This window comes from Pleurodeles waltl, chromosome 11, assembly GCF_031143425.1.
Source record: "Pleurodeles waltl isolate 20211129_DDA chromosome 11, aPleWal1.hap1.20221129, whole genome shotgun sequence".
Taxonomy (NCBI): domain Eukaryota; kingdom Metazoa; phylum Chordata; class Amphibia; order Caudata; family Salamandridae; genus Pleurodeles; species Pleurodeles waltl.
Window position 1 is genome coordinate 680,617,094 of NC_090450.1, and position 27,074 is coordinate 680,644,167.

At 44.2% G+C, this 27,074-nt stretch overlaps 1 protein-coding gene across 1 annotated transcript in view; it reads left to right on the top strand.

Annotated features, from left to right (window-relative positions):
- The window catches only part of ANTXR1 (ANTXR cell adhesion molecule 1), a 398,881-nt gene that overhangs the window by 228,653 nt on the left and 143,154 nt on the right, over positions 1–27,074 (top strand). Inside the window, exons 11-13 of the mRNA XM_069214185.1 lie at positions 8,934–9,003; positions 9,525–9,603; positions 16,156–16,251. Of these exons, the coding sequence (XP_069070286.1) occupies positions 8,934–9,003; positions 9,525–9,603; positions 16,156–16,251 (245 nt within the window). The remainder of the gene's footprint in view (positions 1–8,933; positions 9,004–9,524; positions 9,604–16,155; positions 16,252–27,074) is intronic.

The following is a 27,074-nucleotide window of genomic DNA, read 5'->3' on the forward strand; positions in this document are numbered from 1 at the left end:
TTATGGTGCTGAATTATGGGGTCATGCCAAAGCTCAAGAACTATCAACTCTGGAATATAATTTCTTAATGAAGCTCTTTTCTCTCGTGTCAAGCACCCTATTGTTCCCTCTCTTTAAGGACTTGGGCATTAAGAGCATAGGCTTTATGGCTCCCCTATGTTCTCTTTTGTATTGGTGGTGGCTTTGGACTACTCCAGAGCTTGCCTCCTATACTGCAGCCCTGCAGGTCATTTTAGATACTGATTGCTTTCCTAGCATTCCTTGGCTCAGATACATCAAAGAGTCATTTTATATGCTTGGGCTCAATCAGCTGTGGGACTCTCCAACTACTACCTCCTTTCTGTCAAAACTCAACCTTAAAAAACAGTACTGGAGGGTGGTAGACTCTGAGGAACTGGGGGTAGCACCCCACTCCACACTGTCATGTGACTTTGTTGATTTGAAAGATATACGCAAATACAAGGCTTATTGGGATGTAATTTTGGTCCCCAGCGACAGGAAATTGTACTTACAGTTTTGTGTAGGAACCTTGCCATTAGGATCATTTACCGGTCATTGGTCATCTGAGGGAACAACCATTTGTCCAGCTTGTAATGCCCCTATCAAAAATCTTCCTCATGTTTTATGTGTTTGTCCTGCCTATACAACCCCTCTCAGGAAATGTTTCACTCCTGCCTGCAGATTGCTGGGAGTTCACAGGTCACTTGTTGCTCTTCGAATTCTCAGATCACACACTCGCTCAGCATTGGTTATCGCTGTCACCAAGTTTCTGGGGCAAGTTGGGTTTTTAGAGCAAAAGCTTTATCTGCATCTACATTATGGGTTTTAGCAATTATGTACTGAAACTGCCCAGGAAGAGCACTCAGGTTTTATTCTTTTATAAATGTATCATAACTACTGCATTTTTATATTTTATATTTTTATTTATTTATTTATTTATTGTGTGTTTTGCTATGTGCTGTAATTTCCCTCGTGGCCGAAATAAAGTCTTTTGAGTTGTCATTCGATCGCCTCCTTCCTTCATATACCTCTCAGTCGTTGACAGGACTGGGAGCCCAGGCTGGGTGATGAGGAATTGACTCCCCCACTACCCATCCCATCGATTCATGCCCAGGTACATGCCCCATAGTGATGTGGGGAGTCTGAAAATAGTTGCATAGGAATGCATAGATGGCTAGCTCGGGAGCTTGCTGGCAGGCAGTGGCTATTCAGAAATCTTTGTTCAGAGTCCTTATAAATCTCTCAACTTCCCCATGTGCTTGAGCCAACATGGCATTATCTTCTTGTGGGAGATTCCTATCGAGGTCAGGTATGAGACTATCTACTGAACTTGAAACGGAGGTCTGTTGCCGGTCCTTAACTCTTTTATCTGTATATGAGTGGCTATGATTTTTTCATTCTTGGGAATTACCTCACTGGCGGCCAGGGATGAGAGAATTGCTACTTCAGGATATTTTGTATAGTCATTGATCATCATCATGGTGTGTCTGCCATCGGGAAGGCTCCCGAAATCCAGGCTGGCAGAGATCCACGGCTGTCATGGTCCTCTTTCATTTTCAACTAGAGCAGGGGGGCTGGGTTCTCCAGATGCTTGGCACCAGGGGCGTGATCTCACTAGGGCTTCTACTTTCTCGCCTATCAAAGGAAACCACACTTTGGTCCTCAGCCTCCCTTTTGTTTTTACCATGCTTTGGTGTCCGACATGGGCGAGTTGGACTGCTTGATCAGCAAGACTGGACGGGATGACCAGGTGGTGTACTCTGAGGAGGCATCCGTTAGGGTCGCTGTCAGCTCTTGATGAATGTGGCAAAGGCTTTCCATTATGCGCCTGGCCTCTGGGGTGAGGTGGTGCCACTGTTTCTTGAGCACATGCTATTGGTTGTTTTGCACCGCACCTAGCATTTTCTGGAGGCAGTCCTCTTGGTTGGTGGCTTGGTGAATGGTCTCTGTGCAAAGAGGCAGAGGTCGAGACTGTTCAGATACATATCTCACAATCTCTTCAGTCTCCTGAGCTTCATCCTCTTCTTCTGTGGTAGCTTCCTGTGAGTTGTGAGACAATTCATCTGCGGGGTTGTTGGACCCGAGGCGATATTCGTCTTGGCAGTTATACTCCTAGAGTATCCATTTCTCAATTCTTGGAGGCAGTCCCCTCTGAAGAGAGATATCAGGGGTTTATGGTCTGTCATGATGGTAAAAGGGTGGCCATGCACATACAGTTTGAAGCATTTGCACCCCTAATGGATTGCAATTGCTTCTTTTTCTATTTTTGAGTACCTCTGCTGGGTTTCTGTGAGGGACGTGCTGGTGTATGCAATTATTGTCCACTCTTCCCCTTCTTGCCGTTGCATTAACACAACCCGTAGCCCCTTTGGGCCTGCGCCCACTGCTACGGTGGTTTCCTTCTGTGGATCAAAATATCGGCGGGTCATGTCCATGAACAGAGCATCCTTTGAGGCTTGGAATGCAGCTTCTTGTTCTGGCCCCTATGTCCATGGCACTGGTGCCTTGGTGAGGTCAGTTGTGTCAACAGTGAGAGATCCTTGTTGAACCTTCCACAGTAGTGGCCATCCCTAAGAAGCTGCTGGCGTCTGTTACTGTCCTTAAGGGTGGTGGGTCCTTGATGTCCTGGACCTTGGTGGGATCAAGGGTGACAAACTTGGAAGAGAACACATACCCAAAGAAATGGAGTGTTGGTCGCCGAAATTCACATTTAGTACTATGGAGGCCAGAGTCTTGTAACACTTCCTTAATGCAAACCGCCTTTAGGCAGCCCAAATAGTTTTTTGCTATGTAAACAAGAAAAGAATGCATTGCTTTGCAAAGGCGCAAAGTCTTAGAAAACCCAGACCATCGTGTCACCCACCAAAAAGCACAACTCATTAAAACTGCTACTCACCTTATTAACTGCACACCACTGAAAATTGAACCAGGCTTTGTTCTGCAGTGCACATATTTAGAAAGTCAAACCAGACTACTAAAAGATGGTCTGAGGCCAATCTAATGGCAGATTAACAACAATACATATTCATAAATACACACATATAAAGACACACACACGCACAATCACAGGCATGAATAATCGCATCTATACAAAGACAATCAGACATAAACAGTCACTGATACAGGCACAGAACTGCACAATCACAAATGTGTAAAGACAATCACACATAGAGTCGTACACAATTTATCACACAGGCAAGCAGAATACTCTAAAGCACATATTCGTAGTGGGTATTATGTAGACACACTTACTAGTGACCACAATAGCACTGTTCCTTCCCTCCAGGCGTATGGAATTATCTGTCTGTTTGAATACTTACAACTAGTCTTGTGTACGCTGTTCCAGGCACAGTCGTGAGCAACTTATAACATCAGGATTTTGACAGTGCTTATGCTAAATGGACCTTACAATGAACATCGAGTGGGGTTAGGTCCACCTCTTTCACTACATGCTTTCTTTGGTCAGCCTATTTCAGCCTTTGGCTTGAGACTTTGTCAATATTGTCTTGCTTAGCCGAGTGAAGTATTCATCTCATATCTAATTTATTGGCTGTTCAGGTGTATCTTTTACCATCCACTTGAGTGCTTGCATCGAACTGCATGAGGGCCTACTTTACAACAACAGCCCTCTTTATCTTCTTCTCCTGGCTGTTTCCTGTGTGTCTCGCTCTAATGTGCTAATGCAGCATCCGTTAGCACTTTAAACCTAGGTCTCTTGGCTTTGTCAATGCTTATTTTTTAAAATCAAGCAATTTATGCCTAAGCGCTTGAAGCATCCAGTTGGGCTTTCCCTAGTCCACAGAAAGTCATGTAGTCTCCGGCATCCAAGTTTCCCCTTATTTTTCAGTACTCCTCTGATGTCTTTGCCAGGGCATCCAAATAAAAGGATGGAAGAAGACAAGGACAACCTCAGTAGCTACTCGTGCTTGGTCCTGTAAGCATTTAAGGCAAGAAAGTCTTCCTTCTGCACATCAGATAAATTACCTATGTTTGCTCGATTCTGAGGACCACAGACAATTCCCATCCATCCTACACACTCAGTACACCCAAACTCAGCATTCATGCACCTCCAACCACAACAGTCTCAGTTGTGAATCCATTTAGTTCAATACACTTGATCTTGTCCATTCAATCATATTTGATGATAACAGAACAAATCAAAGGTCATAATAAAGAACTGATGGTGTTATCGACCATAGCAAAATCTGTGAATGATAAGTTGGTCCAATTTTGAAAGCATTCCACAAATAAATTTCTGTTGTTTGATCTCCAAATCATATGAAGGTACACATTTCGTATGGGATGATCCTCAAGAAGGATATTTGTAGCTCTAAAATGCATTAATCCAATATTACCCTCAATTAAGTTGTTTGATGTAAATTATGAGAGTAGTTTAAAGAGTTTGAAATTGCTGTGAACATGAACCCTTGATGAAACAATAATTAATATATATGAGTTCTGAGATCAATTTCTGGCAGATATTTCTTATTGAATATATACCCAATATTGGACTTGGTAAGGCCTGTCCTTTGTTCTGATCTTTGATTTGTCCTCATCCAATTCTAGATGTCTTGTGACCTCCTCAAGCTGAGCCCAATGAAAAATGCTTTAAACATTTTCACCAAGTTCTCAAAGCAAACCCTTGAGCCAGGAAAGGCTTGACAACATGAGACTAGAAGGGTTCACATCTCGACTCTCAACAGATGTAAAATCACTTGGATTGATCAAAAATAGCTTTCCTTCAGAGCCTGCTTCACCAAGAAATAATGAAAAAGACTAGAACATAGACTTAATCAGCTTTGCTCCTAGGGACTAAAACAATGCCACTTCCCACCCACCCAAAACTCTAGGACTTCTGAAAGTAGCCAAGACTTCATCTTTAGTCTAACAGAAATTGATGAACACGTTCACACATGCACAAAGAGACATAAAAAATTGCACAGACATGTAAAATTATTCCCACTCAATTACCCATACAGTCGCACCCACACAAACATGCTACAAAACAGCACTGATATATACATGAACAAATTAAATTTCACAGGCACATACTTTCAAAAAACGTAAGTACAGTTATGTAGCGCAAACACAGTGTAGTAAATCATATATACTCAAACCAAAATATGCACTATTCCTTACAAAGCGGTAATCACACAGAATCATATCAATCAATCAATCAATCAGTCTATTTCTAAAGCGCACTACTTACCCGTGAGGGTTTCAAGGCGAGGGGGCAGGGGGTGCTGCTACTGCTCGAAGAGCCAGGTCTTGAGGTGTCTTCTGAAGGTGAGCAGGTCCTGGATCTGTCTTAGGTCAGACGGGAGGGTGTTCCAGGTCTTGGCGGCGAGGTAAGAGAAAGATCTGCAACCGGAGGATCTGTGCCGGATGCGGGGGATGGAGGCGAGGGCGAGGTTGGCGGAGCAGAGTTGCCAGGTGGGGGTGTAGAAGCTGAGTCTGCTGTTCAGGTAGGTTGGTTAGGTGTTGTGAAGTGCTTTGTGTGCGTGGGTGAGGAGCTTGAAGGTGATCCTCTTATCGACGGGGAGCCAGTGGAGGTCTCTTAGGTGGGGGGTGATGTGACTGTGGCGAGGGATGTTGAGGATGAGTCGGGCTGAGGCATTTTGGATGCGTTGGAGGCGTTGCAGGTGTTTGGACTGGATGCCTGCGTAGAGTACGTTGCCGTAGTCGAGCCTGCTGCTGACGAGGGCCTGAGTTACTCTTTTTCTTGTTTCAGATGGGTTCCATTCGTAGATTCTACGAAGCATGCAGAGGGTGTTGTAGTAGGAAGAGGAGACAGCGTTGACTTGTTTTGACATGGAGGGGGATGAGTCGAGGATGAAGCCGAGGTTTCGTGCGTGGTTGGTTGGTGTCGGTGGGGTGCCCAGCGAGGCTGGCCACCACGAGTCGTCCCAAGCGGAGGGGGTGGGCCTGAGGATGAGAACCTCTGTTTTGTCTGAGTTTAGTTTCAGCCAGTTGCTTCTCATCCAGTCGGCGACGGCATTCAAGCCCTCGTGGAGGTTGGTTTTAGCGGTGTGTGGGTCCTTGGTGAGGGAGAGGATGAGGAGTTGGGTGTCGTCGGCGTAGGAGATGATGTTGAGGTTGTGTTGACGGGCCACTTGTGCGAGGGGGGCCATGTAAATGTTGAACAGGGTCAGGCTGAGGGATGAGCCTTGGGGTACGCCGCAGATGATGTTGGTGGCTTTGGATTGGAATGGGGGAGGCGGACTCTCTGGATTCTGCCAGAGAGGAAGAATGTGGTCCAGTCGAAGGCCTGGTCTTGGATCCCAGCTTCGCGTAGGCGGATTTTCAGAGTGTGGTGGCAGACAGTGTCGAAGGCGGCCGACAGGTCTAGGAGGATGAGGGCTGATGTTTCTCCATTGTCGAGATGTGTTCTGATGTCATCTGTGGCAGCGAGGAGGGCGGTCTCGGTGCTGTGGTTTCGTCTGAATCCGGACTGGGAGGGGTCGAGGATGTTGTTGTCTTCGAGGTACCGGGTGAGCTGTGCGTTGACGATTTTCTCAATGACCTTTGCCGGGAATGGGAGCAGGGATATGGGTCGGAAGTTCTTCAGGTCTTTGGGGTCCACCTTAGGTTTTTTAAGTAGAGCGTTGATTTCAGCATGTTTCCAACTTTCCGGGAATCTTGCTGTTTCAAAGGAGATGTTGATGACCTTCCGTAGGTGTGGTGCGATGGCTGCGTCTGCTTTGTTCAATATGTGGTGTGGTGGGGGTCTGATGGTGATCCAGAGTGGATGGAATTCATGATCTTGCGAGTTTCGTCGTCGTTGATGCTGGTCCAGGAGGTCAGGCAGCAGGAGCGGGTGGAGTTTGTGTAGGGCGGGGTAGGTGTGTCTGAGGTGTGAGGGGTGTTGGTGCTGTCGTGGATGTCTGTGATTTTTCAGTGGAAGGCGGTGGCTAGGGCGTCGCATAGTTCTTGGGAGGGGGTGATGTCGTTGACGGTGGCGCTTGGGCTGGAGAGCTCCTTTACGATGTTAAAAAGTTCCGTGCATACACAATCTCACAATCAAAATAACATACGCCAAGCAACATGGACAAAGACAAAATGTATAATCTCTCTATCTCATATTCGCACTTGATGAAAGTGATATTTTTTCATAATTGGGATGGGGGTTCCACACCAGTTTGTCTTTTACTTCCAAGATGTAAGGCTGTTGCACCATTTGAAGTTAGGTATCTTGAGTGTGTTAATAGCAGTTTCTGCTACTTAGTAGGTGAAGACAGTGGATCTTCTCAACAGCAGGGACCACCAGGCCAATAAAAAGATAGGTAGATATTGACTCCTTGTCCTGCACATACGCAAGTTAGTACCTACGGATCGCTCAACCTAGCGGTCCTGTGGAAAGGTGATTTTGTATTATCCACTTTCTGGGTTGTTTACTGCATAGCTCAGCATTAATTACTTCAACAACCAAATCTACTAATAAAACTGTATTTTCGCTCACTATTTATAGAAATACAAAAATCCACAGTACTGGCCCCTGGGAGCCCCCATGTTTACTGTTTTCACAATGCCAGCATCTCTATTAGACATTAGCCTACCACAGCAAATTCTTAGTTGATCATAGACTGACATTGAAGAATAGCTTGTTTACTCACTGGTTCATCATCTAGTGTAGCGTCAAATGTATAAATAGACTCATGGTGAGTTTGAGATGATGTACGTATTTAGAGAACCACTCCTGGTTTCCATAATAAGGTACTTTCTTTCAGGTGTTCCCCATTAAGATCTCCTATTATATGTTCCGATATTGTTGCCTGAGGGGAGGCAAACCTTACTGGCAGCAATTTCTAGGGTTACATCTTTACCCTATTTGAAGAAATGTAACATGCAAACACCTGGATCAGTAAATTAAACAAAATAAATTATTATGAGTACGAAAGCAGAGAGCAGGCAGGCAGTAAACAGCAGCTATTGGGCCTGCCAAATATAAATACACTAAAAAATAAAAATAAAATATGAAAGACCGCAAGGGAGAGTGGATGGGTAAACCACGGGTTGTGGGTAGTGAACGAGGAAGTAATAGAAGCGCACAAAAGCATTCTCTAGATTGTCGAGTGGATTATGTAATAGCAGTGCCAGGCTGTCCAGAAAATTCAAATGAAAGCATTTTTAAATGGACATGAGTGGTGGAGCAGAGCAGTGGAGAAGTGGGTGGGGCTGGGTGAAGGAGAAGCAACGGGGAGTGGAAGTTAGTGGAAGTGAGTGGAAGGGGGGAGGAAACAACACAACAGAGAGAGCAAGAAAACATATGCACTGTCCTGGAGTGCTTAATGAAAAAGAAAACAGTTGTTCCCTAAATGTGAGCAGTGAAAGGATACAAGTTAGGCTATCAATAGCCTGATTAAGACACTATGCTCAATGAGACAAACACTAGAAGAGTAAGGCAAGCGATTTAAGAAGCAAACAAATAAAAGTGACATTAAAGTCAAACAATGTCAAGCAAAGGGCATGCTTCGAGCCCGCTGTCTGGAAATTGATGGAAAGTATTTGGAATGAATATAAAATCCGCGGAGGTCTTACTACCTACAATCCTACAATGAGATGAAAATACGGCCACATTACTGCATGCAATGACTGGAAAATCAATTAAAGTTTAACTTCAATTAAAGGTCATCTTTAGACAAAGGAGGACGAATCCATGATATACCCTATAGCAAGAGAGTTGATTGAAAGCAATGATTGATAATGAGACTATACTATACTATAGGTGTCTTAAAAACTATAGATGTCTTAAAAACAGAAAAAAGTTTGAACGTCACCATTAAAGTCACCAAGGCAGAAAAGTTCCTTGGATCACATGAAAGTGTACGATTCCCCTATACTAACTCTATCAAGTTAACTCTAACTTGCACGCCAAGTATGTACAACACTGTATCCACTGTTGCATGCCATGTAACACATGTTCCTTCTTTCAGCAGCGAAGCCTTTAGTGGTGGAGGATACCTACCTGCTCTGCCCAGCACCTCTGCTTAATGATGTTGGCATGTAAGTATAATGACGTTATTCTTTAATAGTTACCTGTTGTTTTGGTGAACCTCTGATATTGTTGATGTAATATTGTGGCTTCTATTCTGTATTGCCATCTGTTTTCCTTTCCTTCCTTCCTTCCCAAAGATGCTTCATAGTACATAGAAGACGAGCTTTCAGTATCTACAAGTCCATCTCAGTTAACTAGAGTTGGAGAGTATTGGGTCAAATTATACAGGAGGTGGTCCATATTTTGGATATGTTCCCTGGGACTACTAGCAGGTGGCCCAGGGTCACATATAGAGGACCCTCACTGGTGATGTCATAGTCTTTGCTCATAAGTTCCAATAACCTACAATGTATGAAGGAGTCTTACTGTGAAGGGGTTGTTGTGGGTCAAATGTGCAAGATCTAGTCCATATATTGAGGTGACCAATAGCGTATGTAGAATGTGCCTATGAGCTATAAAGCCATTACACACAAGGAGGAGCCTCACTGGTATTGCATACTGAGTCCTTTATTGTGTTCTTGTGTTCCAGGGAAGCAGCGCTCCAGGTCAGCATGAATGATGGCCTCAGCTTCATCTCCAGCTCTGTTATCATCACCACCTTACATTGTGTGAGTTAAAACTGTAATGCGTCCTATTATCACCACGCTGTCCCAATAGCAATGCCATAGGTTAAGCATGCTTCTTTCCTTTATTCTTCAAGCACTTTTATTGTAATACTCTGAATGCAATACTCTGTAGTCTGGTTTTCTTTTCATAAAAGTTTATTTTTTTCAAAAAATCAAATGTGACTCTTACTCGATAGTTAAGATGCGGAAAAACTTGTTAAGAATGAAGAAATATCAATATCTCAAATTTACATAATTGATCTAACTGTTGTTTGGTTTGGACAAAAACAACACTGAGGGACATAAACCGTCTATAGACAAACCATCAAGTTATTAGTTGAGTTGCTAGAAGAGTGTCTTAATAAAGGTCCTTTTTACTTAAACCACTATGATTGTGTCCATAAATCTGGAATATACTCAAGCATTAAAACGGTAACTCTATAATTAAGCCTAGAAGTTACCACAATCAGGATACCTTGTGTTCTCCTCCAAAGCAACATACTTAATTTATCACATTTAGTAAAATCCAAATTGCCATACTGTCACTAAAGGTGTCTATCAATTGTCACCATGCTCCCAACCATTATTTAGTATAACCCATAATAAATTCATATTTCCCTAGGAGCCCATGGGATACATGCCTACTATGCTTTTGTCAGTATAGAATGGTTCTACGTGTAATACAAATGGCAATGGACAAGCCTTGCATGGTACCTAATGTAAGTTTGAAAAAGAAATCACTGCAAAAATCCTGTTCTAGTGCTATTTATGTAGCAATAGTGATGGACTATGGGCTGTACTTAACTCCAGTCTCCCCTATAAAACACCTTTCCAATGATTTATCAACAGAGCAAATTTGGTTCCCAATGACTCCATTCTTGACATAGTAAATTGTGAAAGTGCTTATGCCAACTATTGCTGGCTTCCCTGAGATAAAAATGTATTGTATTTCATATATTGCAAGTGAAATGGCTGGATCAGGCCTATTGGCCAGTAATTGATCTACTTGTTTTGAATCCACGTCAGGTAGAGATAGAGGCCATTAATTGCTGCAGTTTGTGGGATCCCTGACACGTTGTGGAATGTGTAGGTAACTGGCTCTTTATATGATATATCAAAATTAGATATATCGTGCAGAGTCCAGGGGTTCCCTTATTAGTGGACAGGGGCTTGCTCTGGCAATCCCAAGGTGCTTACAGGTATAGTACAGCAACTTATTGGACCAATCTCCTGGACTTAAGGTAAGTATGAGGTTATGTCCAAGGCAGCACCAACAGGTCACCTCGGTGGCACTGGGATGGCCACGTGCAGAGGTGCTTATCAACATTGGGTGCCCAGTGTTATTCTGCGGGGGAAAAACATGTACTGAATTCGGGCACTTCACAGCAATTTCTGGTACCAATCTCCTGGACTTAAGGAAAGTATGGGGCAAGGTCCAAGGCAGCACCAAAAGGTCAACTTGTGCGCCACTGGGGCAGCTCGGTGCAGAGGTGCTCTTCAGTGTCGGGTGCCCAATGTTATACTATGATGATTTTTTTTTTACTGCATTCGGACACTTCACAGTGGCTTACAGGACCGTTCTCCTGGACTTAAGGTGAGTATAGGGGAGGTCCAAGGCAGCACCAACAGGTCATCTTGGGCGGTACTGGAGAGGCCGGTGGCACAGGTGCTTTACAGCATCTGGTACCCAATGTTAGTCGGTGGAGATTGGTCCGGTTGATAAGAGGCTGCAGGTTTGGTCAGGTAGTCCAGTCGATGATATTCAGGAGGTTGGTTCAAGTCGAGATGCTCGGGGACGTGAGGATTCCTGGGGTCGTCTTCTCCATGGGCCTGGTGTGATGGGTGCATAGGTGTCCTGAGGCACTGGGTTTTCTCCCCCAGAGCACTCGTGGTAGAGGGGACCTGAGGACAGAGGCTGCAGGTGGTGTCGGGGAGTTCACAGTGGGCAAGTCCAAGAGGGGCTCTGTTCCTGGAGGGCTGGGGGACCACATTGTCATGGTTGGCCCACTTCAACTCAGGCTACATGATACAGGTGCAGTGGTGCTTTTTGATGTCGGGTGCAGATGCAGGGAAGCAGCTCCACTGCTCAATGTGAGTTCCTGTGTCTTTGTTACAGGCAGGCATTCCTCCCAGACATTCAGAGACGCAGCAGCTTGCAGTCGACTTTGGTGCAAATATGTGGGAACACAAGATAGGCCAGCAGGGCCTGGGACAAGTCAGGTGCTTCTTCCTTGGGATTTGATTTTGCGTCTCTTGGGTATCCTTCTTCGTAGGTCAGCAGGAATCTCATTTTCTGGTGCCAGGAACTCTCCTAAATAATGAATTTAGGGGCATTTCAGGGTGTGTAGGATATAGCCAATTGGCTACTTACTCCTGGGGTCATTACACCCCATATATGACCACTTCCTGTGGGAAGTGGGCATAACCCTGTTGCAGAGCTCTTAATTCTGCAAACACCAAGATGGCAGATTTCTAAATGTTGTGTCCACATCAGACAGATCACCTTATGGGTGGGTCTGACCTGAGGAGTGGACACACCTCCCTGAATACTAAATTTCCAACTTGTCCTGGTACCAAATGGGCCCTGGAGCAGGAGGGGTCAGCATCTCTCCTTTGAGTGAAGCCAGATAAGCATACCAAGGGCGAAGCACTACTTTGAAGTCCCCTGCCTTTGAATGCAGATTTGCATATCATCCTATTGGGTGGGGTGTGTAAACACCTCTCCCAAAGTAGGCTTTGTTTCTCATCGTCCAATAGCAAAGGTTCTCACCCTAGGGGATCAAAATCATGTCTGGTGGTGGCAGGCTGGCTAAAACTAGTCTGTCTGCAAGCTGGTAGTTGGTAGGTTTTAAGGGGCCCCTCTAAGGAGCGCTCTGGGTGTATGTAATAATGAATCCATCACTGGCACCAGTGAGGGTTTATTAATACAAGATGTTTGATACCAACATCCCTATTTTCAATGAAGCATTTATGTAGCTGGGGAACTCGTATTGAACAGTGTCCAGCACATGTACTTAAAATGGCTCCCCTATCCACTCAGTATGTCTAAGAATCGGCAAAGCCATAGCAAGGGAATATCTGCTCTTACATATATGTCCTCATATGTAATATAATGCATTCTACCTTAAGACTGTAAGGCCTGCTCTAGGGGTGAATTACATATATTGCTTGCAGTGTTGGGGGACATGGCACACAGGCTGTGTGCATGTTGTGCTTACACTTATAGCTGCACCAAGACATGCAACCTGTAATAGCAGTCTGCATGTGTTAGGTGAGGGGTCCCTGAGTGTGGCAGAATACATGCTGCGGGCCCTGGGGACTCTCTTAGGTACCTGTGCCCTAGGTACCAGGGGTAGCATTTAGTAAGGACTTCCAGAGGGACCAAAAGTATTGCCAATTGGGAAAGAATTGCACAGTTTTAGGGAAAGAGATCTGCACTGGGACCTGGTTAGCAGGAACCCAGTATACTTTCAATCAAAATTGTATGGAATACCAGGCGAAAAATGGGGGTGACCATATCAACAAGGGGCACTTTCCTACAGAATGATTATGACCAAATCTCAGTTAAATTAGGGGATTTTCTCCTCTTTCTCTAGTATGTTTTGGAACACTTTCTTCAAGAATGTGGCAGCCTTAGGCTCACTTGTAGCATTACAACGGTGAGCCATCACCCTCCGGTGCTTTACCCAATGGCATCTCCTCCAACATTATTCATAATATCTTTCTATTATTTAATGAGATCTGCAGATTACATTAAAATCCATTCTGAATTAAAATCCATTCCGTCTTCAAATGTATCTGCTAAACATTGCAGCTGGCAAGGTGATTGTACCGCAATTCTACCCATGTCTCAGCTAGCCGACTCAATATCTTTGCCTTAAGAAGAAAATTGAGAACTCAGTGTCCTTGTGGTAATTCTTATTTTGATAACATCCAGCCTTAGTTACAGGTGTGAGCTGCAGGTATCAGTAAATAGTCGTTAGATCATCTTTTTGAAACAAATCTAGATTGTATTCTTATTTTTAGCCATCCTTTCATTTATTTAGCAGCCCTTTGTAATAGTTTGTTCCAGATGAATGTCTTTCAAAAATCCTAGAAAATGCCTACATTTGAAGCCAATAGAGCAATGCGCTCCATACTTTCATTTAATACTTCAAGGAGTGAACCATTTTCTTTTGGATTTCTTAAGAGATCGTCCTTCCTCATTAAATGACGCCCCTGAGATTTTTTTTCTAATTCTCAAGCGATGCACAGCAATGGTAGAGAACAGTCTAACTCTACTTCAACTATAATGTAACATTTTGAGACATTTGACCTTTGTGAGCGGGAAACCAACGCCTTGCTTCTTCTCATGTTCATGTGGTAGTATCCTGAATTTGTGTGGTGGTTTTGTGGTAAGTCTAATGGTATGCCGAACCATGATAGCCAGGAGATTTAGGCCTGCTTCTCAAAAGCTGTGGCTTCAAGTATTCAGACAAACAGATCCCCTGATCTGTAACAGTATTTTCCTCCCTCACTACTAAACTTTGGAGCAGCCACTTAGAAAATGGAAAGAGGGATTTCTGACGCCAAATTATACGTTCACATAAATTCCCGGACGTTTTTTGGAATATGTATAGCGTGCAGATACGTTGCAGGTCCCGGAATAAAAATAAAATGTGGTTACTGCAAAATCCAGGATAATTTTTCTGAGGCAAGAATATTCCTGGCGCTCCCGGCCTTGTCTAACTGAGCAAAAAAGTAGAAATGTATACAAAAAAACATTCTAATGGGGTAATTCCTGCCATCACCTCATAGCTAAAAAGAATCGAAAGCTGAACGGGTGCATGATTTGAACTTCAGGGTATCCCCAGTCACTCATTTTCTAGAGCTTGTCAGAGCATAGAGTGGCTTAGCCCGATGCTGCTTAGGTGTTGAAAGCAGAACAGGCCTTTTATTCCATTACCCTGTGGGCCAGAGCCCTTGGAGGCCGATTTCGAAATCCTGGGGCCGCTCCTGGAGCCTCTGTCACTTTCCCAGCTCTCTTAGGCTAACTGCAGCAAGCATAGGGTGTCTTCATAAGAAAGAGAAAAAGAGGGGGAGGGAACAAGTAGAGAGAAAGCGATCCGAGAGGGAGGTAAGTGAGGGAGAAGACAGAGGAGAGAAGGGGAGAGAATGAATAGATGGAATGAGAGAGATTGCACAAGGGGACAAAGGGAATGGGCTGGTTTGACCATTTTGCCAGGGCTACTTTTTGGTTCCCAGTCACAGAAAAGTCCCCTATAAGCTAAAGTGTGCCAGACACCTCGATCTGACCCAGGAATGCTGCTATGGAAGGCTTTCCTTTAAACGATTTCTTGCATGCCAAAATGCTGGACGGAAGTCCATGCAATCATACCACAGATCAATAGAAAGGGAAATAAGTCTATGCAAGCTGAGACAAACTAAACATTCTTTAAAAAAGCAAACTGGCAAGAAAGAAAAACTGTTAGAATTTAAAAGGACCCGACCCAGGTCTTGGCCCCTTCAAATCATGTGTAAAGTTTATTCAAATAATCTAATTCATATAAATTATGCACACAAATGCCTCTGCAAAGGCAAAATATGCGATGTAATGCTCCACACTTCGAGAGAGTAGTACTTGCTTGTTTTTTAAGTTAACATTGGGAAAATGTTTAACCTCATTAGTACGAGTTTAACAATCAAATACAAAATAAGCAACATAAATGGGACCAGTGAACTTTTGCAAAGTGCCTTTCACTACACAGCAACACATGTTGCTGCCTTTTTAGTAACTTTTGATCCGTTTGAGCTAGACACTTTTTATATTTGTTACTGTCTGAAAATTATACAGCAGATGATGGAGAGGTGGCAAATGTGTAAAATCTATACTTATGCAGAAAATGCCATGGTCCCAAAACCCCATACTTCCAGTGGCCCTGGGTTTAGCTGTGGCAATTAGTAATCATTTATGTCATGATTAATGGCCAATAAAAGAGTCCAGGTTAGATAAGATTACTCTCACTGTTGCCACATGACGGGGGATTGGTCTCGGTCACCAATATTGACTCGTAAGAACATGATTACTATCATATAACGGCATGATGAGTAACACTAGATCAGGTTTGACCATGATTTCTGGAACAGCAACTTTCTGATTGGTCACATTGGGCCAAACCAAACTTTGAAAAAAATAATAACATAAAATCACAAAGTTTATTTAGATGGCTGAACATAAACCACATTTCTGAAATCCAGATCAGTTTTGAGCTAGGAAGCAATGCTTGATAAATTTCTTCATATTTTTTTAATCAACATCTGTGAAGAACTACTTAGAATTCTGCAAAGAATTCCCTTCAGTTCATCTTGAGGTAGGAATGTGATTTTCCTTATCACAAAATCCACATTTTCCTTAGTTTTTTTACCTAAAAATGTATGGGTTTTGCGTTTTTTGTTTGTTTTTTAATCTAATTTTATTTTTAGGTCTAACAGATATACAACCTCTTCAAGAATTGGACTTTATATAGATACCTGAGCTCTCTGTAATGGATAACTGATCTATACTTCCTCTTACAGTCTGATGGAACCATCCTGGCCATCTCCCTCCTAATCCTCTTCCTGCTGCTGATTCTGGCGCTCCTCTGGTGGTTTTGGCCTCTGTGCTGCACTGTGGTAAGTCTAATTCTAGCTCATGCCAATCTAACGACACTGGTATGATCTGCACTGCTACTCGAATCACCAAACTTATATATAAGTCCTGCTCAGAAGTGTGTCTGCTTCCTGTGGTATCAGAGATGCCATCATGCATGTGTGCAGAGGTTTACTAAGCTGAATATATCTAAATTAGTAGGAAAGATTTGAGGAGGGCTGTTTTCCACTTTTGTTCATTATACCTTGCCAATGCACGATGTAAGTGTTCTGGACTGTTCTATTCTATACCTCATAGGCTTACATGGTCATAAATGTACCTCAAAGCCAGAAAATGTGCTATTTATTGGGCAATTCATGATGGTTCCTATTGAGAGGGATGTCCTTTCACATTGGTTTATAGTTCAATAAATATTTCATTATTACATAACTATAATATTTTATGGATTTGAGTTACATTATAGTAAAGGTTCTCAGTTTTCCTTTGTCAATGTTTTTAAACCACTTGGAAGCAAAACTGTCTATTTCTCTGTCGGTACTTATTTATAAAATGGAAAACGTGAACAATCGGTCAATCCACTGGATCTGTCACTAACCTTTCAGGCCAATGGCTGTGCTGACTGGTGGCATGCAATGTGTAAAAAATGTGAATGTCCTTCTTGGAAGCCTGGTTCTGCAGTCATTCAAATACTCTTGTCATTTAATCCTAGATCCTGATTACCGATATCACTCCTAAGCAGGAAGCCTCCATTTTGGTGTTTGCAAATTAGAGTAGAGTTAAGCTTGTTTGTTTACATAAAGCATGCACTTCCGGTTTGTTCTTTCTTATAACTAAAGCTCCCATGTTTTTGTTTTGACTGATTTTACAAACATACACCCAGAAAACAATCTGTGTGCATCAGTATTTCATCATTTTTTAATTTTAAACACATAAAAAATTGAAATTAGGCCTATGTAGAGTCACTCGTGCAGTCATAACTGCAGCCCAATGGCTGTGCAGATTGGACGCATGGAGAGTTAAATGGGTGAAATTGCTGTAAGAAACTTAAAGAACTGTGCTGAATTCCTTTGCTTATAGCCACGCATGTCAGACTTTTTTTTTGTGGGGCCCAGATCAAAATATTTTTGGGGCTCCACTCTGGATTTCCATACGTAAAAAGAAAAAACATGCTCTCCTTTAACCCCTTCGTTGCCAGGCCTTTTCCTCCCCAGGTGCCAGGCCTTTTTTTGGGCTATTTGGGGCAGGGCGTGCTTAGGCCCTCATAACTTTTTGTTCACATAAGCTACCCACACCAACTTTGCGTCCTATTTTTCCAACATCCTAGGGATTCTAGAGGTACCCAGACTTTGTGGGTTCCCCTAAAGGAGGCCAAGAAAATAGCCAAAATACAGTGGAAATTTCGTTTTTTTAAAAAACAATAGGAAAAAAGGGCTGCAGAAGAAGGCTTGTGTTTTTTTTCCTGAAATTGGCATCAACAAAGGGTTTGCAGTGCTAAAATCACCAGCTTCCCAGCTTTCAGGAACAGGCAGACTTGAATCAGAAAACCCAATTTTTCAACACAATTTTGGCATTTTACTGGGACATACCCCATTTTTACGATTTTTTGTGCTTTCAGCCTCCTTCCAGCCAGTGACAGAAATGGGTGTGAAACCAATGCTGGATCCCAGAAACCTAAACATTTCTGAAACGTAGACAGAATTCTGAATTCAGCGATGGGTAATTTGTGTAGATCCTACAAGGGTTTCCTACAGAAAATAACAACTGAAATAAAAAAATATTGAAATTGAGGTAAAAAAACAGCAATTTTTCTCTACATTTTACTCTGTAACTTTTTCCTGCTATGTCAGATTTTTGAAAGCAATATACTGTTACGTCTGCTGGACTCTTCTGATTGCGGGGATATATAGGCCTTGTAGGTTCCTCAAGAACCCTAGGTACCCAGAGCAAATAAATGAGCTGCACCTTGCTGTGGGTTTTCTTTCTATAACGTGTATACAGCAATTCATTTGCTGAAGTATAAAGAGTGAAAAATAGGTATCAAGAAAACCTTTGTATTTCCAAAATGGGCACAAGATAAGGTGTTGAGGAGCAGTGGTTATTTGCACATCTCTGAATTCTGGAGTGCCCATATTAGCATGTGAACTACAGGGCATTTTCCAAATAGATGTCTTTTTACACACTGTCTTATATTTGGAAGGAAAAATTGTAGAGAAAGACAAGGGGCAATAACACTTGTTTTGCTATTCTATGTTCCCCCAAGTTTCCTGATAAAATTGGTACCTCACTTGTGTAGGTAGGCCTAGCGCCCACGACAGGAAATGCCCCAAAACACAAAGTGGACACATCACATTTTCCCAAAGAAAACAGAGCTGTTTTTTGCAAAGTGCCTACCTGTGGATTTTGGCCTCTAGCTCAGCCGGCACCTAGGGAAACCTACCAAACCTGTGCATTTTTGAAAACTAGAAACCTAGGTGAATCCAAGACGGGGTGACTTGTGGGGCTCTCACCAGGTTCTGTTACCCAGAATCCGTAGCAAACCTCAAAATTTGGCTAAAAAAACCCTTTTTTCTCACATTTCGGTGACAGAAAGTTCTGGAATCTGAGAGAAGCCACAAATTTTCCACCAAGCGTTCCCCCAAGTCTCCCGATAAAAATGGTACCTCACTTGTGTGGGTAGGCCTAGTGCCCACAACAGGAAATGCCCCAAAACACAAAGTGGACACATCACATTTTCCCAAAGAAAACAGAGCTGTTTTTTGCAAAGTGCCTACCTGTGGATTTTGGCCTCTAGCTCAGCCGGCACCTAGGGAAACCTACCAAACCTGTGCATTTCTGAAAACTAGAAACCTAGGGAAATCCAAGACGGGGTGACTTGTGGGGCTCTCACCAGATTCTGTAACCCAGAATCCTTTGCAAACCTCAAATTTTGGCTAAAACAACACTTTTTCCTCACATTTCGGTGACAGAAAGTTCTGGAATCTGAGAGGAACCACAAATTTCCTTCCACCCAGCGTTCCCCCAAATCTCTCGATAAAAATGGTACCTCACTTGTGTGGGTAGGCCTTGTGCCCGCAACAGGAAATGCCCCAAGACACTATCTGGACACATCAAAATTGTCAATTAGAAAACTACCTGTTTTTGCGTGGGGCACCTGCGTTTTTGGTCCTGGGCTCAGCAGCCATCTAGGGAAACCTACCAAACCCAGACATTTCTGAAAACTAGACACCTGAGGTAGTCCAGAGAGGTGTGACTTGCGTGGATCCCCCAATGTTTTCTTTCCCAGAATCCGCAGCAAACCTCATTTAGATAAAAAATCAAATTTTCCCACATTTATGTGTAGGGTCACTGCACCGGGACAAATTTCCTACCACCCAACGTTCCCCTCAGTCTCCCGGTAAAAATGATACCTCACTTGTGTAGGTGGGCCAAGTGTTTGTGACAGGGAAGAGCCAAAAACACGTCGAAATTGAGGAGGAACCAAAGCGGGTCCAAAAGGGCAGTTTGAAATAAAACATTTTTAGGCTAACAAGTGCAGCATAAATTTTATCGGTATAGATGAGACAATGTTGGGTGGTAGGAATTTTGTGGATTCCTGCAGATTCCGGAAGGTTCCATCAGAAAAATGTGGGACAAATGTGTGCTTTCCAGCAAAGTTGCAGGTTTGCAGGGCATTGTGGGTAAGGAAATGGTGCGGGTGCATGTGAAGCACACCACCCTGGAATCAACTAGATGTTTAGTTTTCAGATGTGTCGAGGTCTTGTGGATTTTTCTACATGGCAGCGTCCCAAAGTTAAAAAAAGTGCAGCCCTCACCATACCAAGTGGGATGATTTTGAGAGTTACCAAGCTCCCATGGCCCAAATGTAAAACAAAAACCAAAAATAATCAAATGTCCTCTTGCTTGCCATGGGATAAGATGTTTTAGTGTGCGTGGGAGAGCTGAAAGACTGTTATCCCCTTCAGTTCGGGTGGGGGCATAACCAGCCCCATGCTGGTTGGTAGCCACCACCCCACTATTTTCTTCTTTTTTTTTTGTCCCCTGGCATCTAGTTGACTTTCTGTCCCCCGGGGTGTGGATCAGGGGTAATTGTCCAATCTGCCACTGGTGGGCAGAACAACTTTGGCCCCATTTATTCAGGGTGGGGGTATGGCCACCTCTTATTTTGGAAAGAAATCTTCCCTGGTCTCTGGTGGGCTTTCTGCCCCCTTGGGGGCAGATGGGCCTTCCAAAAATAGGCCAATCTGCTCCCAAGGGGGGCAGTTATGGCCAACAGTAATGTGCCCCCATGGGGAGCGACCCTTGCCCAAGGGGCTGCCCCCTCCAAACAAAACACACACAGAAACACCAATCCATGGTGTCTAGGGGTTTCTGCCCCCTTTAGGGCGGATTGGGCGATCAAAAATAGGCTGATCTGCACCCAATGGGCAATATTTCCCCGCCCATGAGGGGGCAGAAATGGCCTAATAATATTTTGCCCCCCCTCTCCCGGGAGCGACCCTTGCCTAGGGGATCGCTCCCCAAACATAAAAACATAAAAGTAAACAAAAAACAAATTATCCCTGGTGCCTAGTGGTTTTCTGCGCCCCCTGGGGGCAGATCGACCTAATCATTTTAGGCCGATCTGCCCCCAGGGGGGCAGAAATAGCCTAAAAATCATTTGCCCCCCTGGGGAACGGCCCTTGCCCAAGGGGCTGCTCCCCTTATGCGTAAGTACGAAAAAAAATCCCTGGTGTCTAGTGGTTTCTGCCCCCCCTGGGGGCAGATCGGCTTAATAATATTAGGCCGATCTGCACCCGGGGGGGCAGAAATGGCCTAGAAATAATTTGCCCCCCTGAGGAGCACTCCCCTTATTTGAAATAGCCCCCCCCAAAAAAATCCCTGGTGTCTAGTGGTTTCTGCCCCCCCCCGCGGGCAGATCGCAAGGCCGATCTGCCCCCAGGGGGGGCAGAAGTGGCCTAATAATAATCTCCCCCGGGAGCGACCCTTCCCCAAGGGGTTGCTCCCCAAACATTAAAAAATGGAAAAAAAACAAAAAATTCAAATATCTCTGGTGTCTAGTGGATTTCTGGCCCCCCTGGGGCAGATCAGCCTAATAATATTTGGCCGATCTGCCCTAGGGGGGGCAGAAATGGCCTAGAAATAAATTGCCCCCCTGGGGAGCAGCCCTTGCCCAAGAAAAAAAAAAGGCCTTTCCTCTCCTTTCAGGCTTCTCTGCCCCCAGCACGTGATCGGAGGAGACATGCTTTTGCATGTCTCCTCCGATCGGCGCTGGAAGCTGAGCTTCCAGCGCCTAGGGGAAGGCCTCTGATGAGGTCAGTGCGCAATCATCATTAGATGCCACGGGGGAGTCACGGGGCGAGGGGGTGGAAGCGGAAGCGATTCCCCTTCCATCCTTGCGCAGGGGACGGGGGGTGCCTGGCTATCGGGGGCCTATAGCAGGATGAGGTGGTCTCGAGGACAAGACCACCTCATCCAGGGCACAGAAGGGGTTAAAGAAAAAAACACTTGTTGCCACCTAGTGGTGAGTCTGTGTTAGCTGCTCAACATGAATGAGCAGGGAGCGCCTGCTTTTCTTTATTATGAGTAAATTAATTTTGTAGCAGGCGTGCTGCCCTTAAAAATGCAAACCTCAGATCCACAGTTGTCCTCCCCTTGTGACAGCCCTGTCTCGAACACTGATACCTAATACGAGACCGTTGCACTCATCCTCCTGGACCTCTCTTTTGCCTTTGACACTGTCTGCCATCATACACTCCACACACGTCTCCACAATGCAGGGATTCGACACAAAGCCCTCGACTGGCTCACCTCCTTCCTCACTGAAAGAACCCCAAAAGTCTGCCTCCCTCCCTTCCACTCCACAGCCACCAAAATCATCTGCGGAGTCCCCCAAGGGTCCTCCCTCAGCCCTACCCTTATCAACATTTACATGACCCCACTCGCCAACATCCTCCGACCACACGGAATCACCATCATATCCTACGCAGACGACACCCAACTCATCATCTCCCTCACCTGTAACCCTACCACCACCAAAACCAACCTCCACGCTGCACTCCTTGACACCGCCACATGGATGACAGCAAACCACCTCAAGCTCAACTCCAACAAAACCGAAATAATAATTTTCGGCCCCAACAAAACCATATGGGACGACTCCTGGTGGCTCACCGCCTTAGGCCCCGCACCTACCCCCGCAAACAACGCACGCAACCTCGGCATCATCCTGGAACCCTCCCTCTCCATGACCCAGCAAATCAACGCCGTCACCTCCTCCTTTTTTAACACACTCCGCATGCTGCGAAAAACCTTCAAATGGATTCCCATAGAGACCAAAAAGACCATCACCCATGCACTCATCAGCAGCAGGCTGGACTACGGAAACGCCCTCTACGCCGGCACCACACTCAAACGCAAACTCCAGAGAATCCAGAACACAGCCGCCCACCTCATCCTGGACCTCCCTCGCCATGAACACATCTCCTCATACCTGAAATCCCTTCACTGGGTCCCCATCGACAAGAGGATCACCTTCAAAATCCTCATCCACGCACCCAAATCCCTCCACAACACCGGACCAACCTACCTCAACGAAAGAGTGAACTTCCACACTCCCACTCGCCACCTCCGCTTTGCCGACCTCGCATTCCCCACAGTCCCCCGCATCCAATGCGCCACCATAGGAAGCAGATCCTTCTCCTACCTCGCCTCCAAGGCCTGGAACTCCCTCGCCACCAACCTCCACAAGACCCAGGACCTCCTGCTCTTCAGAAAAAACCTCAAGACGTGGCTGTTCGAACAGTAACACTCCTCCCCCCGAGCACCTTGAGACCCTCACGGGTAAGTAGCGCGCTATATAAATGTTTTGATTGATTGATTAATACACATCAACATGTCAGTGTACCTTCATGAGTAATACATGTGAAGATGCATTAGTTGCAACTTCTTAACAGCCTTTTCACCCCCCAAAGGCAGTTTCTCGCCATCCTAACGTTTGGATGGGATATTTGCAGTTATTCTCACTGTTGTGAAGGACTTTAGTCTACAGAGCCCCTAATTTGGCAACTTTCACATAAGCACTAACGAAGTTAAATGGAACAGTGAGCTTGTCCATTTGTGTGCTTTTGGGGAAATGATGCGCATGAGCTCTAATACTTTTGTTCTGAATGCCTCTCATAGAAGGTAGTCTGACGATTGGGTTCTGAAGTTGATTATTCATAACAGTGGAACACAAAACATATTTTCTACAGCTATGACCTCATGGGTGGGAAAATATTGCCCATTGGGAGGGACAGGAATTATACTGAGAGTCCAAATGATAGAGGGCAGGACAACAGTGTTTTTAAAAAATGTTATACTTTAATTGAGCAGGGGTAAAGGTTTTTTTTTTTTAATTCTGAGAGGGAGACAGTGTTACTGGAACAGTTTTCAGAGTGGGGGTGCTGCCATCAATTTTACATCACTGATATCATAGGGATTGTCAAATATCCAAGCCTCACACAAAGAACAAGTACAGCAAATAAACCACACCCATTCAGCAGGAGAGTGCTAAGGGTGTGGTATCTAGCAACTAGGGCCTTTTGGAGCACACTCTAGCAAAATATATTACTTAAGCATGGTGTGATAGAGCACTGTCCATTTACAGGCAACTCATTTCCCTTTAACATGGCCACAAAAGTGGCAGTGACATGCAGTTTTACTGATAAAACTATATACCCAACGAACGTTAATGTGTGGTAATTGGGTTTTTAGCAAATGTTTATCATTTGCACGTCACTAAGTGACGTGTCTTGATTTGTTATGAGCCTATTAAAATCTTTTTTTTTCCATCACACATCAGAATTACAAAAGAAAGTGCTTAATTTGTGCTTTTATAACTGTTCATATAGTTTTATATATGTGTACAATTCTTTAAATGTATTAAAAGGATATTGTGTTAGAAAAACACTGATATCTGACAGCCTTTCCTTTCATACTCCCGGCCCCCAGTAAGATTGCCAAATAGCTGGTGTTACAAAATCCTCTATCTTTGCAGTATGTGAAAGAAATGTGAAGGCCAATCTCCAAGTTAAAAGAATAACCTACTGACATTTGAAATAGCCTCACATTTGATCACTTTCTTTGAAGGCACAGCAAATGTGACAAAACGAAAACAACATTTAAAGGCACCTCTATTGCTCGTTCACTTTGAGGACTCCATGATGGTAGTTTTAGGAGTGCTGAAGCACCCCAGCACACATACTTTCAGTGCAAATGAATGGAAAAGAGAGTAATGCTGAAAGTGGAATGAAAGGGTTTTGTAGTCAAAATGTATTTTGTAAGAGGTGGGAGAGGGAAGGCATGGCCAGAGAGTGGTGGGGGCCTGACGGCAGGGCACCAGGTGTAATACTGGTAGGGGCAGCTCAAGGGAAACCATTTTATGTTGGTTCCCAATGACGACTCTACCCCTACACAGGGGCAGATGTAATGAAGTGCCATACATAGTATAAATAGCAAAAAATATAGATGCACAGCTGTGGGTAAAAGGAGGTGCTTTTCAGGTCAGGCTTCTGAGTGACATTAAAGACAACTAGAGCTTCACACTCATTATCTATTTGCTGTCACTCAGAGTCCCTAAGTGAGAAACATCCCTGTTATTTAGTTCCTCATCTATAATTGAATGTATTGGAAACATGCTTTCAAGGATTAACAGTTTCATGATGCGGTATTAACCACTACTAGAACACTGGAATGCTAGGAGGTCCTTTGAAGACAATGTAGTGGCTTGGGGTCAGTAATGGCTGGTGGTGCAGAATTTCTACTCCAGAACCCCAATATTTGCCTTTCTGCTTCTCCCTTTCTAATTTAAAACCTTTTAACCTGCTTTAGGTAGAACGTTCTAATAGCATTTTAACCCTTGTGGCTCGGGCTTTACCAGTTGTTAAAGGTCCTTCCCCTCTTCATAGCCCCTCACCCGTGCCACACTCCTAAAATTCGATTTTCAGGGCCTTTAACATGCATTATAGCTCTCTGCCACGGATTATAATGCTATATAAACTCTGAGCCGAGGACAATATTGCTTAAGAAACATAGCACACTCCACAAACTAAATTGTTTTTGCTAATTGCAGAATAAATACAATTATGTCACATTCGTCAATATTACCTGCTTATCGACATGAACCATTACCACTGGGATTTAAGCCAGAGAATTATAGGTTATGCATAGATTTTTTTCGGAGCTGAGTGTTCCACTCATTAAGCTGCTTTACCACATGGAGCAAACGAGTGGCGGTTATAGCTGAAGACAGAAGAGAAGGAGAACATCGTCTAGCTGAGTAGAATCCCACACACATATTACAGTGGATCGAAATGTCTTGATTAATCAGAACCAGCTGATTGCTCAGTAGATGGTCCTGTCAGTCGTTTCAGGAACATTACAATACTGGGGAAGCAAATCATATATCTCTCCAAACACTAGTCTGTGATGCTGAAAATGTCCTAAAAAAATCTGAATAAGGATGTTGCGGACAAGACTGTGGCCTCTATGCCTCTGTTGTTTCTGGCATTTGAATGACTATCCTTGAAAACTGGTGTTTTCTGCAAGCCCCAATGGCTTTTGGGTGGTGCCTGCTTACCAGGATGTATGTTTGCCCTCCTGCCTTTGATCTAGCGATAGAGAGAAGCTGTGAAAGCACAGGTCTCAGCCAGAGGAGCCATGTTGCCTTGGGGTGTTGCCTGCATCTTGGACTCGAGTTCACGGGGAAACAGTCCAAAGACGCCTCTCACTCTCCAGCAGCAGTTTTCTTTGGCCGGTCCACCTCCAGTGTTAAATATTCTCACTCCAGAATGGAGGCCCGGATAAAATCCAGCTGTTGGCAGGAGCGAGGGGTGTTTGGCAAGTCCACAGGGCGGTGGCCTTTCATGTGTTAAATATGGCGTCACTGTGAGATGAAGTAAATCTGACAGCTATTGCGATGTACAGTTTCAGTCGCCCGCATCGTGCCTCTACAGCCGGAGGCTAGTTCAGTCGAGTATCGTATCCCGTCCTAACCCACAAACAGATATTTTTTCTCTTCTTCAACAATAGCTGCAGTGAGGAGTACAGTTAGAATAGGTTCTCATTGTAAAGTGAACCCTGCAGCTGAGATGTTCCCTGCATCTATGACACGGTCCAACAAGCTGAAACCCTTCCCCTTCAGCTAACCTGGGTTAAGAATCACCTATTCCCCTGTAGTGTCAGTGACATCTTGTTACAATGTATCCTTTTCCTCACAGTGGACCATGCTGAGGCAATCCTGGAGATTTTAATACCCAGGTATAGTTTTACTACTGTCCAGATGTTCCCTACTGAAATTGCGTTCAGAAGAGGCCATTGACTTGTAATTTTGATGTCTGCCGTTAATGACCTAGAGTGAGCTGAGTTTTTGTTGATTGTGGTGTGAATGTGTAAAGGTCCTGCTGTCCACACCCTCACTACCGATGTAACAGACGCATTAACTAATTCACACTATTATTTCTGAGGCATTTGTCCACGCTGTGGTGGTAGAATGGAAGCATTCATGTAGGTTGTGGTATTGCTGTACGTTGTGAGGGAGAAGGCCTTCCAGCTCAGAAGCGTAGGGTAATATTGAATAGCTACATGGATTGTGGTGGCTGTTTTTCTAGGCGTAAAACTAGTGGTCTGCACTGTAGAAGTAAACAGCATCCGTACTGCATAGGAAAAGCTAACCATATTTCTGCTTCAAGAGAGGGATTTTCAGGATCCGACTGCATGAACAAGTGGGTTTTAAAAAGCCTTCTCAGTCTGAGAAAGTTATTTTTTATGTCTGCTTGAAGAAGTAGGTTTTCAGGAGCATTAGAACGAG